Source organism: Heterodontus francisci, chromosome 10 (assembly GCF_036365525.1).
Source record: "Heterodontus francisci isolate sHetFra1 chromosome 10, sHetFra1.hap1, whole genome shotgun sequence".
NCBI classification, from domain to species: Eukaryota; Metazoa; Chordata; class Chondrichthyes; order Heterodontiformes; family Heterodontidae; genus Heterodontus; species Heterodontus francisci.
In genome coordinates this window covers 81,971,354-81,987,506 of record NC_090380.1, presented here as the reverse complement: position 1 = coordinate 81,987,506, position 16,153 = coordinate 81,971,354, and the positions used below count along the sequence as shown (strand labels likewise).

At 46.1% G+C, this 16,153-nt stretch overlaps 2 protein-coding genes across 5 annotated transcripts in view; one reads left to right on the top strand and one right to left on the bottom strand.

The window, feature by feature from the left end:
- si:ch73-264p11.1 (uncharacterized protein LOC100000923 homolog) overlaps positions 1–11,600 on the bottom strand; it is a 102,083-nt gene extending 90,483 nt beyond the window's left edge. The window contains exon 1 of the mRNA XM_068040879.1: positions 11,572–11,600. The gene's annotated coding sequence lies outside the window, so the exon portion shown is untranslated. The remainder of the gene's footprint in view (positions 1–11,571) is intronic.
- LOC137374575 (E3 ubiquitin-protein ligase DZIP3-like) overlaps positions 11,348–16,153 on the top strand; it is a 153,449-nt gene continuing 148,643 nt past the window's right edge. For all 4 annotated transcript variants that reach the window (XM_068040875.1, XM_068040876.1, XM_068040873.1 and 1 more), the window contains exon 1: positions 11,348–11,560. In XM_068040875.1, the coding sequence (XP_067896976.1) occupies positions 11,548–11,560 (13 nt within the window). In that variant the 5' untranslated portion in view covers positions 11,348–11,547. The remainder of the gene's footprint in view (positions 11,561–16,153) is intronic.

Genomic DNA, 16,153 nt, shown 5'->3' with positions numbered 1-16,153 from the left:
CCTGCTGTCATCTAAGACCTCTGTGATAGATGACAGGACGAACTGGGAGGCTCTGCTGTCTGTGGGCTTCGCGTCATACAGCCCAGCATAAAAGGATTTGCTGATCCTACGAGGAGGTGACCGCCCACCACCTCCTTAACTTCGGAGATGGTGAAGTTACCTCCCCGCAGCAGAATACCCAGGCCGGAGGAACGGCAGCAAGGATTGGGTTTTCCTCTGCTGTTCCCCTCTGTTCCTCCTCGAAAACTTCCCGGCTCCCGGCTTCCCGGAGCTGAAGTGCGCCAGACGTGTCTTTGCTCTCGGCGTCCCGGAGCTGGGATGCGTTGGCCATGTCGTTCGGTGTGGCGCTTTGGGGTTGGGGCATGCCGGGCCCATCACAGCTTCCAGTGCCCAGGGGCTGGGGGGCTTTATCTTCCAGCTGCTTGGAGCTCTGCCGCCTCTTTTGAAGGGGCCGTCGTTCCAGCATTTCCCCGTCCAGTGAAGAGGAGCTGTTGTAGTCTGTCTCAGACGGTAGCCTCCTCTTGCCACTGGTTTGGGTGGTGGCCTGTTCCGCTTTTGGAGGTTTTTTCTTTGTGGTTTTCCTTTGTATCACTTGCCACTGACCTGTTTGTTCATCTGCTGCCTCCTCCTCCATTGATTCTGTCTGTGGAGGAGGGGTTTCCGGGTGCAGTGTAGGTGCTGGGCCTTGAGGTTGTGCTTCACCAATCAGGCAATTGACAACCTCTGAAACAGAACATACCCCTTATTGGACCACAGACCCTACTTTGGCAGTGGCTTTCAAAGTCTCCATAGTTCATAAGGTGTAAACACATTGTCAGGCAAACCCCCACCTGCCAAGACTGAGGCACACATTATTTCGCCACATGAACATTAAAACTTTAAAAATTGCAATCTCTGATTGGAAAGACATTTCCATGGTAACAGAAAATGTTGAAACAATGGAGACTCTGCAGTTACTCTCCAATACACAGAAGTGGTCGGACTAGTTTTAGTCACATAGCTAGCTGGCTGGGGCACAGAAATTTGAGCCCCCAACAAAGGATGTGAAGAGACTGTTCCATATAAGGAACTAGTCACATGACTAACCTGCTGTGCACCCTGGGAGCTTTTTGAATTTGAACTCCCAGACAAAGGAATTGCCAGGCAGAACAATGTGTGCTCCTGGAACTGAAGCAAGAATATCTGTCTCCTGCCTGTTTGCCTGCTATCTCTCAGGGAACTGAAACCAGTGAAGACACGTGAAACTGAAAGAGAAAAAGGTTTGCCATGTGAACAAAGTTTTAAGATGATTACTGAGCCCCAACAAAATGCAAAAATATAACTACCATCAAGGACTACAGCGAGCTCGAGAAAGAGTAACAAGATATTGCCTCCAACTGTTCTATTTATCGCTTCTCTTTTCTGTCCCTATCTTGCATGTTTAAATCCCGTGTGCATGCTAGCATGAGTGCATCGTATATCTGCAGGTGTGAACCATATCAGAATTAAGTTAAGGTTTAATAAATTTCATCTTTCTGCTTTAAACCAAAGAAAGCCAGTTTGTACTCAGTTATTTGCCTTATAATTGGAAACTGTGAACACAGATTCACAAAAAGGGGAGCTCAAAACACAGTGTGTTTAAAATTAAACCCTGTTACAATAAGATCAGGTGAAGACAGCAAGAGCCCCCCTAAACACATTGCTCACCTGGTTGTAACAACATGAAGTAAACAAATGGTATATTAGAAAACAAAATACTGGTATGTTGGTATTTTGCTGTTATTTTGTCAAAGTTAATAACTAAACCACCCTTTATCATTGTTTCAGAATATATATTTTTTAAAGCAATTCAGGACCTTTGTGGCATTTGGCATAAACCCCAAAATTTGTAAGACAGCTCCTTTCACAACCACCTGACGTCCCAAAGTGCTTTACAGCCAATGAAGTACTTTTGAAGTGTAATCACCGTTGTAGAAAACACAGCAGCCAATTTGCATACAGAAAGCTCCCAAAAACAGGAATGTGATTACAAAGTGATTCCTGACAACGCAGCCTGCCACTGACGTCATCAGGCTGCGCACATGCACAGACGGTCTCCTGCTCTCTACACATGTGTTGTTGTTCCGGCTTGCCAATACTATTTAGCGCATGCGCCGATGAAGTCATGTGCTTCTTCGGGCAACGCTCCTGGTCGGCCTCTACGCATGCGCTTTATGCAACGCCAACGGGTATTCACGCATGCGTCAACCTTCTGATATTCACGCATGCGTCAAAGCTTCGGCGCGAGTTTCTGAAAGTGGAAGGAGGAGAGGTTTCGTCGGGCATTTTATCGCAATTATTTAATTGTTTTGGAGATTTCAGTCTGCTTCATTTTTATTAGAAAGAGGAGATTGCTCCAAGGTAAGTTGCTCTGCTGTTGTAAGTTGCTCTGAAAAATTTCCAATGTCTGGGGCACTGCATGTGCTCCAGTCTCTGTTGTAAATTCCTGCACCCATTAGAGCCGTGCACATGGACACACAGCCACCTGTTTCCCCATCCTCCCTTGAAACAACCATGCAGAGCCTTGGTTTTTGATGTTATTTTCCCGACTTTGCAACTGCACTTCAGATATTCAACTGTGGTGTGGTCCTTGCGGGGGGGGGGGGTGGGGGAGGGAGGAGGGGGGGGTTGTGAAGGGAAGGGGTAGGAGAGGGGGGGGTTGTGAAGGAGTAGGGGTGGTAGAGGGGGGTTTGTGAAGGGGTGGGGTGGGAGAGGGGGGGTTGTGAAGGGTTGGGGGAGGAGAGGGGGTGTTGTGAGGGGGAGGGGGGGAGAGGGGGAGAGGGTGAGGTGGGGGGAGGTAGAGAGGGGGTGTGGGGGTAGAGGGGGGAGGTAGAGAGCGAGTGTGGGGGGGTAGTGGGAGGGAGTTAAATTCAGAAGCTCCTGAAGAGAGGGATGCAAAAGGCAGGGACCAGAGAGCTGCAAAACCTGAAGTACAGTTGAGAAGTAGGGGAGAAAGCGGCTGGATGGGTTTCTGCACCTGGAGAGAACGGCTGGATGGAGAGGGCCAGAAACGAGAGGCCGGAGAGAGCCACGGGGAGCGAGCGGCCGAAGACCTTGGTGTCGCCGGGTGCGGGTAGTTTGGTAAGTCTTTTGCCGTTGCAAATTTCTGGCGCATGCGTAGAAAAACGCACCCCCCCTCCCCTCCCCTCAAGCTGCTGTCTCCGGCCGCTCTGCTTCCCTCCGTCACTGGGCCGTTCGCTCACGCTCTCCACTCCCCGCAGTCCCGCTCCGCTCCGCTTCCCTCCGTCACCGGGCCATTCGCTCGCCCACTCGCCGGCTGCTCCACTCCTGCCAGGCCTTCTCCGCTTCCCCCCCATCCAATCCCTCCTTGGCCTGCTCCCCTCCTCCCCCTCCTTGGCCCGCTCCCCGCCTCCCTCCGCTCCCCGCTTCCCTCCCTGGCCCGCACCCCGACCAGCTCGTTCGCTCTCTCACTCCGCCATTGTGTGCTGACATGTGTTTGTTAGGTTGCCTCCGTGTGATTATTTGAGCAGTGGCATCTTTAGTCCTGGCAGCTGCCGAAGGTCGCAGTCTGTGATATTTTAGTGGCACAAGCTGCATTTGTGCACGTGCCACAACAGCGCCCCCTAGTGGTAGCGTTGTCAGCAAATGCAGCCATGTGATTATGACTAGTTTCTGTGATATTGATTCAGGGATAAATGTTGGCCAGCACACCAGGGAAATCTCCCTTACTTATCTTTAAAAAGTTCCATAGGAGCTTTTAGATCCACGTGAAAGGGCAAATGCTGCCTTGGTTTAATGTCTCATCTGAAAGACAGCACCTCTGATAGTGCAGCACTCCCTCAGTACTCAATCAGCTTTGATGTTTGTACTCAAATCTCTGGAGTGGAACTTGAACCCATAATCTTCAGACTCAGAGGCTAGAGTGCTACTAACTGAACCATGGCTGACACTAAAAAAAAATCCCTAATGATTGATTTCTGTCACAAACACTATGTGAATTAATCTAAAGCCTAGTTTCCACAAACAGCAAATACTACGCAGAGTAACACTTTTTTCTAAGTGATTTAGAAATTACTGGTGAATTCTCCAAATATGTGTTATTAGGTTGCAATAAAATTTTTTCTTGCAATTTTGACAGCCATGTGGTAAGGCCTGGGTGGCTCCCACCATTCAACTTCCACCCAACCACAGCAAGTGCATCCTGTCACTAGGGTTTAACACCTTGGTGTTCCATCCGTCATACAAACAGAGAGCAACATGTTCTTCCATAGATCCAAAACAGAAAACCAACCATCCATTGATCAATATGCCTTAACCCGAAATTGTCACAACCACATCCACTCACGCACTTGCCTGCGCACACACAAACAAGAGACAGATAGAGATGAAAAAGGGGCAAACTATTATAAGTGGGGGAGTAGCTTCTTGGATGCTGCTTTCTGACTGTCTCTCTCTCTCTAGGCTGTCTTTGATGGTAAATAAAATGACTTCAGTTTGACCTGATGCCACGAGACTTCATGGGGTCCAGAGTCAATGTTGAGGACTCCCAAGGCAACTCCCTCCCGACTGTATACCGCTGTGCCGCACCTCTGGTGGGTCTGTCCTGCTGGTGGGACAGGACATACCCAGAGATAGTAATGGTGGTGTCTGGGACATTGTCTGTAAGGTATGATACTGTGAATATGACTAGTCTGTGGGACAGCTCTCCCAATATTGGCACAAGCCCCCAGATGTTAGTAAGGAGGACTTTGCAGGGTCAACAGGGCTGGGTTTGCCATTGTCATTTTCAGTGCCTAGTTCGGTGCTAGGTGGTCCATCAGTTTCATTCCTTTTCTTAGGCTTTGCAGCAGTTTAATACAACTGAGTGACTTTTTAGACCATTTCAAAGGGCATTTAAGAGTCAAAAACATTGCTGTGGGTCTGGCGTCACATGTATACTAGACCAGGTAAGGGTGGCAGGTAAAAACATTCGTGAACCAGATGGGTTTTTACAACCCATTAATTTCACCGCCTGATGTGATGGAATTCAAACTCATGTCCCCATAGCATTAGCCTGGAGTCCTGGGTTACTAGTCTAGTGACATTACCACTACACCACCACCTCCCCTTAACCCCTGATTGTATGGCCAATTTGAATAACCAGCAGTACACTTTTCATGGATTTAAATAAAGAGGATTATTTTTATTCACCGTTCACCCCAAAATTTAACGCTACATCACTCACTCACCAGCTACTCACTCACACACACACACCACACATAACGCACACATACACACCACAGACACACAGCACACATACCACACAAGAGAAAGAAATCTGCTAAAAGGATAGTGCAATTCAACAAATTATGAGCAAAGGAATAGTTCATAAGTCACATGATTTGACTCATGTTGGGGAAAAGGCATGTGTGCGTGCCCAGAGAAGAAGGCATGTTCACTCCCGAAGTGTAGTTAGCTAGATTCGATAGCTGAAGTTGTATTTCGAAGTCATTGCAGGATTCTCTCGAAGATTTTCAGCAGGACATGAAGTTAGTTGCTTGTAGGGTTATTGCTAGGATGTTGGTTTTCTGTAATGGTGGACTTGAAAGACTTTAAGATGTTATAGTCTCCATTTCTATTAAAGCACGATGGTACTGCCTTGTCTGCCTAGCTGCTTTTTTTGCAGTCTTGGTTCATTTAGAACAAAAGGAAAATTCAGTTCCATAAGATGCTATGCTGAATATAGTCCATGTTTAAAAACATAGAAACATAGAAAATAGGAGCGGACGTAGGCCATTCGGCCCTTCGGGCCTGCTCTGCCATTCAAAAAAGATCATGGCTGATCGGCTAATTCAGTACCCTGTTCCTGCTTTCTCCCCATATCCCTTGATCCCTTTGGCATTAAGAAATATATCTATCTCTTTCTTGAATATATTTAATGACTTGGCCTCCACTGCCTTCTGCGATAGAGAATTCCACAGGTCCACCACCCTCTGAGCGAAGAAATTTCTCCTCCTGTCGGTTCTAAATGGCATACCCCGTATCCTGAGACTGTGACCCCTGGTTCTGGACTCCCCAGCCATCGGGAACATCCTCCCTGCATCTAGCCTGTCTCGTCCTGTTAGAATTGTATAGGTTTCTGTGAGATCCCCTCTCATTCTTCTAAACTCTAGTGAATATAGGCCTAGTCAACTCAATCTCTCCTCATACATCAAGCCTACCATCCCAGGAATCAGCCTAGTAAATCTTCTTTGCACTCCCTCCATCCTTCCTCAGATAAGGAGACTAAAACTGTACACAATACTCCAGATGTGGTCTCACCAAGGCCCTGTATAACTGCAGTAAGACATCCTTGCTCCTGTACTCAAATCCTCTTGCAATGAAGGCCAACATACCATTTGCCTTCCTAACTGATTGCTGCACCTGAATGCTTGCTTTCAGCGACTGTTGTGCAAAGTCACCCAGGTCTCGTTGCACCTCCCCCTTTTCCAATCTATCGCCATTCAGATAATAATCTGAAATTTAAAGTTATGAATGGGACATGCCTTTATTAGGCATGGGACACCTCTGCTGCACGGAAAAAAAATGGACTGTTAATTGCTTTTCTGGGATTTTGAAAGCGCAATTGTAAGTAATTGGGAGAGATTTCCAGGGTGGGATACAGACGGAGGTGGGGTTGGGAGGGGGAAGAGGGTGGAGAGCGACCTAAAGGAAGTGATCAAAAATGGCATTATCTGTGGTTGACAGGATGGGAGTAGTGAGGTCACACATGATGGCAAGGTCAAGGAAATGACCATGTAAATGGATTGAGGAGTTTACATGGAAGGAGAGATTAAGGGAGGATAGAAGTGAACTCAGGAGAGAGAGCATGATGAGTTGAGATGGAGGTTGAAATCACCAAGGATGAGAAATCGCTCGGTGCAGCGGCCAAGGGAGGAAAGCAATAAAGTGAACACGGTGCACCAATTGTCAAGGTAGTTGGGTGGATGGTAGGGAATGAGGATTTTCAGTGAGACAAGAGACATGGAACAAGGTGAGATGCTCAAAGAAGGAGAAAGTGCCAGAGGCTTAGACGAGCACAGCAATAGGTGATTTGGTGATAAGACCACATCTCTGCTGCCACAGTGTGGGCAGGTCAAGTGATGGAAGATAAAGCCAGGCAGTGAGGTTTAATTTAGTGGAAGGTATCATAACCCCTCTGCCAGGTTTCTGTCAAGGCCTTGATATCGATGCTTTCATCCACACTAAATTCATGGATGGCAAAGACCTTGTTCACAAGTGAACAAACATTCTGGAGGGAGATGTGGGGAGGGGTGGTGAGAGTTGATCCACTGTCAGAGTCCACAGGGTCAGCATTGGGACGGTTAAGTGACGGGAAGGAGGTAGGAAAGATTCGAACCCAGCGACTGCCCCGGGAGGGAAGGTTGGCAAGAGAGTAGGATGGCACACTCGGAGTTGCTATTTGTAAGGAGGCAATGATGAGTACCTCAATGGGCCCTTTGGAGGATGCCAAGAGAGGCATGGAGGGAAGCTGTAGACTTATGCAAAAGGGAATCAGACTTGGAACAGTAGCAGGAGAGTAGGAAGGGGAGGAGTACTGAAGGGTTGGAATAGGGATTTGGGAGGGCAGAGTACCAAGAGGGGAGAAATGAAAAGAAGAATGACATCAGGGCAGAGGGGTCTAGGAGGGATAAAGAGTAAAGAAAAATGGGAGAGGAAAAGGTGGAAATAGAAGTGATGGGCTTGAGTCTGGAGTGGCAACCAAAATGAGCACTTAGTGGACATAGGGAAAACTCAAGTTACATAGGCCAGGTTACATGGCAGGATTAGGATACAATATATCCTGGTTGTAAATGAGGACTAGGCAGGAGACAATAGGAGGGAGTCAGAGTTAAAATCAAAGGTCCCATGGTGGGATAAAGTTGATGTGGGTAGGATGGAATCAGCTTGGCACATTGACGAACTGATGTTCAGGTTTGGAGACAGACATGGAGGCTGAGTGAGCCAGAAGCTAAATGAATGGTAGTGTATTGGAGGACACACAGTTGGAAGTATTTTTGTGGAATTGTAGAGCCAGGTGGTGTGCAGCATCAACCACAGGGCAGAAAGATACTGGCAAAGTTGGAGGCAAAGAAATGGACTATGGCCTGGGAAAATGAAATTCTGGCCATGTACTAGGCTGAAGCTGATAAACCAGTACAACAGTCACAAACTCAGCAGGTAACAGCAGCATTGTGGGATTGGATGTAGACAAAGTTAATTTACTTAAAAATTTGATTAACTGAGCAGCAGATGAGTGACACAGCAGCTGAATCTTACAGTGTAGTCCAGTACAAAAGCATAATCTTGATGTCCAGAGAAGTCCAGGAAATTGGAATCCAAATTGGAGAAAAGATCACTGTGCTCATTGAGAAAAATAAAGTGTTGGTATTGAGGATGGGCAGTTAATCAACTAGCGGTTAACTTGTAGTTATGGTTAAAATGCACCCACCATGAGAGCCAGGGGAACATAAAAACAGTGGGAGAGAGGAGATTGGGGGTGAAAGGGAAATGGATGGCAACAGATAGTTAAGGAAAAAGGTACAAGGAGCTCCCCAAGAAGCTGCCTGTCCAGGGGCCATTGGAATCAAACTCCTCCTTCACAGGATCATAGGGATCCTGGATCATTCAAGATTGCAGCAGTTAGTGAGGGTCATACAACTGTGTTTCCTTGCGAGGGTCAGTTAGTCTCATGCTATTTGGACTGGGTTCTCATCAGCATCACGGTATGGTTACTCAGTTATGCTGAGAAGTTCAGTTAGTGTTATGTTCTTGGTTACTTTAAGTTATAAATAATCACACTTTAGACTTGGAAAGGCAGGAGCTCTTTGATTATTTCATATAGTCTGTCATGCTGCTTGGTAGGAACTGCTTCTTGTTACACGTCACATGACTGTAGTGCAGCAGTATATGTGGCCTTCCAGAATACATTTGCCCATAACAAATAGTTTCCAGCTAATTAGCTCCTAGCTCTGTACAAATAATATAACAATATATAACAGTTGGGGGTCACAGGGAAGACATCAGGATCTTTTGGCAATACTTCAGCTTTGTGGATTCAATTAGGGCTGCAGCGGAGTTAGGTAGGCATTTTGCTCTGATGGGAAGTAGGCCATTTAGTGACAGGGACCTGTTCTGCCATTTAATGAGATCACGGCTGATTTGTTAACCTAACTTGCCCTATACAGAATCATAGAAAGTTTACAAGACAGAAAGAGGCCACTTGGCCCATCGTGTCAGCACTGGCCAAAAAATGGGCCACCCAGCCTAATCCCATCTTCCAGCATTTGGTCCGTAGCCCTGCAGGTTATGGCACTTAAGGTGCATATCCAGACACCTTTTAAATGAGTTGAAGGTTTCTGCCTTTATTAACTACCCTTTCAGGCAGTGAGTTCCTGACACCCACCACCCTCTGGGTGTAAAAAGTTTTCCTCATCTCCCCTCTAATCTTTCTACCAATCACTTTAAATCTATGCCCCCTAGTCACTGACCTCTCTGTGAAGGTAAATAGCCCCTTCACAGCCACTGTATCCAGGCCCCTCATAATGTTGTACATTTCAATCAAATCTCCCCTCAGCCTCTGTTCCAAGGAGACCAACCCCAGCTTATCCAATCTTTCCTCATAGCTGCATTTTCCCAGTCCCGGCAACATTCTCATAAATCTCCTCTGTACCCTCTCTAGTGCAATTACATCCTTTCTGTAATGAGATGACCAGAACTTCACACAGTACTCAAGTGGTGGCCTAATTAATGATTTATTTACAGTTCCAGCATAACCTGACTGCTCTTGTAATTTTGTGATTTCACCCCTCCACTTTCAATATTTCTCTTGGTTTCTGTAGTCGAGTTCTTAGTGTTGGACATAAGCTTTCGATTTCTGCCTTATCTGACCCGGTAAGCTCCTTGACATCCATGGAGCTCTAGATTTGGCTGTCCCACCCTTTTTCTTTGTGGGAACATGTTTATCCTGAACCCTTGAATTTCCCCTTTGAATGCCTCCCACTGCTCTGACACTGATTTACCTTCAAGTAGCTGTTTCCAGTCCACTTTCGCAAAATCACTCCTCAGCTTAGTAAAAGTGGCCTTGCCCAAGTGAGAACTCCAACTCCTGTTCTGTTCTGGTCCATAATTATGTTAAAACTGACTGAATTATGATCACTGCCAGCAAAATGCTCTCCCACTGCCACTGTTTCCACCTGCCCAGCTTCATTTCCTAAACGAAGTCCAAAATTGTGCCCTCTCTTGTTGGACTTGCTTCATACTGGCCAAAAAAGTTCTCCTGAATGCATCTCAAGAATTCTGCTCCCTCAATTCCTTTCACACTAAAACTATCCCAGTTAATATTGGGGTAGTTAAAATCCCCTACTATTACTGCCCTATTGTTTTTACATTTCTCAGAGATTTGCCTACATATTTGCTCTTCTATCTCCCTGTTTGTTTGGAGTCTATCGTACACACCCAGCAGTGTGATTGCCCCATTTTTGTCCCTTAGCTCAATCCATATGGCCTCATTTAATGAACATTCTAACATATCATCCCTCCTCCGGCCTGTAATTGTTTGACAAAAATTTCCACCCCGCCCACCTCATCGCGTCTGAAATAAAGCCCGGCTCGGATATAAAATTAAAACCCGACCCGGGCCCAACCTGACAACAGCCAACCCAAGCCCGACCTGGGCCTGAGTCTTTTAATTTTTTTAAATGCCCGACCTGACCCGAACCGAACCTGACACATGTAGTTGGGTTTGGTTGGGTTCGGGTCGGGTAGCCAGGCTTTACTGCAGAGTGCGGAGTCCAGACTGCACGTTTCCCGCCTTGACGTCCTGAATGTTCAGTCGAAGATTACTTCCCGGAGCAAAACAGCACTGTCCACATCCAGCCCGACCGGACCCCGAATACTGGACCTGGAAGAGAGACCCGACCCGAAACCGACACGTCGTTGGGTCGGGTCGGGTCGGGTCTGGTCCGGTCCGGTTAGGGTCAGGTAGTCACGCTTTAGTCTGAAAACCCTGTAACCAGGACGTTGAGCTGCCATTCCGGTCCCTCCTTAAGCCATGTTTCCAATAATAGCTCTGATATCATCCTGCCATGTTCCTATCTGTGCCCTCAGCTCATCTCTTTTATTTGCTATACTCCTTGCATTGTATATATTCCTTAACCGCTTTGGTCACAAAAATTGTCAAGAGTTTCAGTATTCGTGTTGCTGCTCTCGTGGTTTCGTTTCAGTTTGTAGTATCAGAATAAATCACATCCTTTAAGGATTAAAGGGTTGTGCAGTGGAGCAAAGTTAATCGGATTTAGGAGCTGGTGTGGTCGAGTCGGTGTTTCTCAAACTCAATATTACTAGAAGCAATAGCTTACATTGAACAGTGCCCCTCAAAACATCAGTGGAAGAAGTGTCTCATCTATCTGCCACTCATTGTACTTTGCCCCGCCTGTAATACGGAACTGAACGTCGAAACTGAAAGAGTGAAACTGCGACACGTAAGCCAGGGTGGCGTTTTCATATCTGACAATCTGTTTCCGAAATAGATCTCACTGAGCAATAGTCATGGCTGGAGAAGGTAAGCTTTACCTGATTTTCGGGTCTGTGTAATGTCACCGGACAGCCTTTTGCCTTTAGCTTGCTTCGCTATTCAGCCGCAGTCTTTAATGTCTGTTCCCGGAAATGTTCGTCAACCACAAGGCTAATTTTGGCACGGAGCCAACACTGCCTTGTGCAATCTTCGAACAAAGTGCACAAACGTTGTTTATTTAACTATTGCTTCTTTTGGGTTAATATGTTAAATGAAGGACAGTGAGTTGTGTTGCTATGTAACTGAACTCACCGCCAACACAGACAGCGAGTCGCTCCCGGAGCTGCAGTGAGAGCACAGGTTAACACCCTGCACTCAGTTTGGCCTTCCTTTCACAGTAATGCTACAATCGGAGCCTTGGTGTGAAGTAAACTGTTTATTACACTGGCATTTTACTATAAATGTTGCCCAGACTAAAAGTGATTAAAGAAATAAACGCACGATTTTAAAATGCAGTTCAATATAAAGCCTCGTCCTGAACCTTTTGTATCAAGTTCCTTCCAGAGCTTATGACATTAGAGTGGTGTTCGGAATCTCAGAATGGTTACAGCGCCATTCGACCCATCGCGCCCTCACCAGCTCTCCGAAAAGTGTTGCCGGAGTGCATGGGATGGATTAGGTGGGATCAGTAAATTGTCTTTTCTTGCCCTGTGTTCTTTTGCTCGTGGTTATTCTTCTACAAGAGTGGAATAGCAGCTTATTTTGTCAACATTTTGCCCCAGTGAAGGTACATCTGGATTTATCACTGGTGGTGCTCCATCCATGTTTTCTCTCTGTACGTAGGTGCTAGGGACCAGCCTTTGCTCAGTGGTCTGTTGTCTTGGGGTCAGGAGGTTCAAGTTGAGCACCAGAGTTTGAGCATGTTATCTAGGTTTTCACTTCAGTACTGAGAGTATTCTGTGGGATTGAATGACAGTTCGCAGGGTGACCTTTCGAACAAGTCTAGACCGTGGGGAATTATTGATGCAATGGACAGCAATATCTGATTCCATTCAGTAGAAGCAGACTTCATACTGTATTTTAGTATTCATTTGATAAGACTTTTTCCTCCTTTAATTAAAACCAGGAGAAACTAGAGAATCAAAATCAGAATACTACAGATGCTGGAAATCTGAAATGAAAAGACGGAATGTTCAGGTCAGGCAGTATTTGTAGAGAGAGAGCGAGAGAGAAACAGGGTTTACGTTTCAGGTTGATAATCCAGCATCAGAAAGGAATTCTGATGAAAGGTCATCAACCTTAAACATTAACTCTGTTTCTTTCTCTACACATGACCTACTGAGAGGCTACTGAATAAATGCAGAAGGGTATGTTGATGGGGTTACATGAGATGGGGTGGGAAGAGGCTCTTGTGGAGCATTAACTCCAGTATGGACTTAATGGATTGAATGACCTGTTTCTATGCATAATACTTTGTAATTTTATGAACTTACAAGATCCATTTGAAGGTTACAGACTGAGTGAATCTTAAGTAGTTTCAGTCGTGTAAAATGTGAAATAAAAACAGAAAATGCTGAAAATACTAAGGCAGCATCTGTGGAAAGAGAAACAAAGTTAACATTTCAGGTTGATGACCTTTTGTCAGAACTGGAAAAGGTTAGATGTTCAGACCAGGTGCAAAAGGTGTCTGGGGGTCTGTTACTATCTTCACCTGGTCTTATTGTAACAGGGTTTTAGTTTAAACACACTGTGTTTTGAGCTCCCCTTTTTGTGAATCCTTGTTCACAACTTTCCAATTATAAGACAAAGAAACTAATTCACACAGGCTTTCTGAGGTTTAAAGAAGAAAGATGAAATTTTATTGAAACTTAAGCTCTAATATGGTTCACACCTACGGATATACGATGCGCCCATGCTAGCATGCACATGCAATATACACATGCAGATAGGAACAGAAAGAGCAGAAGATAAGTAGGACAGTTTGAGGCAATATCTTATTATGGTGCTTCAAGCTCACTGTAGTCCTTTTGTAAGTAGTCTTGCTTTTCGTTGGGGCCCAGTAGTCGTCTTGAAATCTTGTTCACGTAGGAAACTTTTCTGTCTTTGAGTTTCACTTGTTTTCACAAGTTTCAGTTCCATGGGAAGGAGATGGAAGCAGGCAGACAAGAGAAGCTGTAATTCTTGCTTCAGTTTCAGGAGAGATCTTTATTCCATGAGCACACGGCTGAGTTCACATCTTTTGTTGGAAGTTTAAATTCAAAAAAACTCTATTCAGCTAGTCATGTGACTAAAACTAGTTTGACCACTTCTGTGTATTGGGGAAGCAACGACTGGGTCCCTTTTGTTCCAACACTACTAGTTATTACACAAAAATGTCTTTCCAGTCAGGGGCTTGCAGTTTTAAGTTCATGTGGCGAAATAATGGGTGTCTCAGTCTTGGTAGGTGGGGGTTTGCCTGACATTAGAGTTGTAACAGGTTTAAAGCAAGTACAGAGCCAGGGTAGGGGACGAGGTCTGTGATAGGGTGGAAGGCAGAAGACATTATAAATGGGTTGATGGTCCAAGGCAAAATGTGATGATAATAGACAAGATAAATAAAAGATGGGTCTATAGGAGGTATAAATGCTGAAATAGCAGAATCATCACCAAAAGTTGCTGTCTGGGAAAAAAAATAGGAGCAGTGTTTACAATCTGAACTCAATGTTGAGTCTGAAAGGCTCTAAAGTGCCGAATAGAAAGATGAGGTGCTGTTCCTCGAGTTTACATTGAGTTTCAGTAGAACAGTGTAGGAGCCGGAGTAGGGGACAATGCAGTCAGTGTGGGAGTGAGGTGGGGAATTAAAATGACGAGTGAGAGGCAGTTCAGGGACACACTGGCAGACTGAATGGGGTGTGCTACAAAGTGATAACCCAATCTCCATTTGATCTCCCTGTTGTGGAGGTGACTGCATCATGAGCAGCAAATACAGTCCACTGAATTAAAAGATATACAAGCAAATCCCTGTAACCTGAAAGGAGTGTTTGGGACCCTGGATGGTTGGATGGGAGGAGGTCAAAGGGCAGGTGTTGCTGACATGGGAAGGGGATGGAGTATAAGGGGTGATTGAAGAGTGGACCAGTGTGGGGGGGGGAAGGACCCTTCAGAATGCTGAAAGGGGAGGGGAAGATATGTTTGGTGATGGCGTCACGCTGAAGATGGCAGGAATGACCGGGGATGATCAATTGAATGTGGAAACTGGTGGGCTGGAAGGTGAGGACAAGGACATGCTATCATGGTCCTGGGCGGGAGGAAAAGGGGTGAAAGAATGAGTGGAAGAGATGGGATGGACATGGTCAAGGGCCCTGTCAACCACGGTGGAGGGAAATGCGTGGTTGAGGATGAAAATGGAAGACATATTGGAATCACTGGTGTGAAAGGTAGAACAGATGGAGAAACTGTAAGAATGGAATAGGGTCCTTACAGGAAGTGAGGTAGGAGGAAGTGTAGTCAAGGTAGCTGTAGGTGTCAGTGAGCTTATGGTGGATATTGGTCAACAGCCTAGCTGCAGAAATGGAGACAAAGAAGTCAAGGAAGGAAAGAATCGGAGATGGATCATGTGAAGACGATGGAAGGGTGGAAACACACTAAACACACCAGAAGATGATAGGACTTATCCATTCAAGTGTAAGAGAATTTTTAATAGCATGATATGTCTTAATTTCTGCCAAACACCCTCTCTGGTACTGAAAGTTTAACATTTATAAGTGAGGAGTCTCATTCCGACATATTTTAATTATTGTTGGAGATTTTATAATTTTAAAAAAATTTTTCTTTATCTCTCTCTCAATCTCATCTTTCATTCCCTCTTATTTCTGTACATGATCTTGCATTGAATTAAATATTCTAACTGACACTTCACAGTTTAAACTTTGCATGTCTTCAGTCTGTTTGGTTGAAGAGACATGGTTAGAATTTTACATCGGTGACGGGAGTCCAGGCAACAGGTGGTGGGGGAGGCGATCCCACCTCTGCGCTCTATCAGATCCCTGACCGGATTCAAAAGCGGGAAGGCAATGAACGGCTTGGCATTTGGGACACCGTCCCTTTAAGGGACAAAATCCAGCCTCCTAGAGCTGACAGCCAATTGGAGGGCTGGCAGCTCAGCAGTACCAGCAGTATCTCTGGGAGTGATAGCCACTGCTGGTACTGCAGGAGGCCCAGAGCAGTGCCCATGAAGGAGACCAAGGTAAGTGGGGTCCGGGTCATCAGGGCCAGTCAGGCAGGCCCGTGTGGGGGGGTTGGTTGGTGAGGGCATGGAGGGGCCCTCTGTGGACCATGGATTGCCCCGAGAGGATGGAACCCCCCCTGAGCTTGCGAGGAGGCCTCCACATGGCATTGAGCCCCTCTGATGTTGGCTAAATGCCAGAGAGGCAGGTGGCAGCCCTTAAATGGCCACTTAAGTAGCTTAATTGGTCTCCCAGTGGACTTCCCGTCTGTCTTGCTGCCCACCAGACACAATGGCATTGGGGCAGGACAACATCAGGCATGGTGCCCAAAGCTACCCCACACCATTTTGTGTGACTCCCACTGCCAGCCGTCTCCAAGGGCAGGATAAAATCCAGTCCATGGTATTGCTTGGCCTGCTCACACAGGTCCAAGATC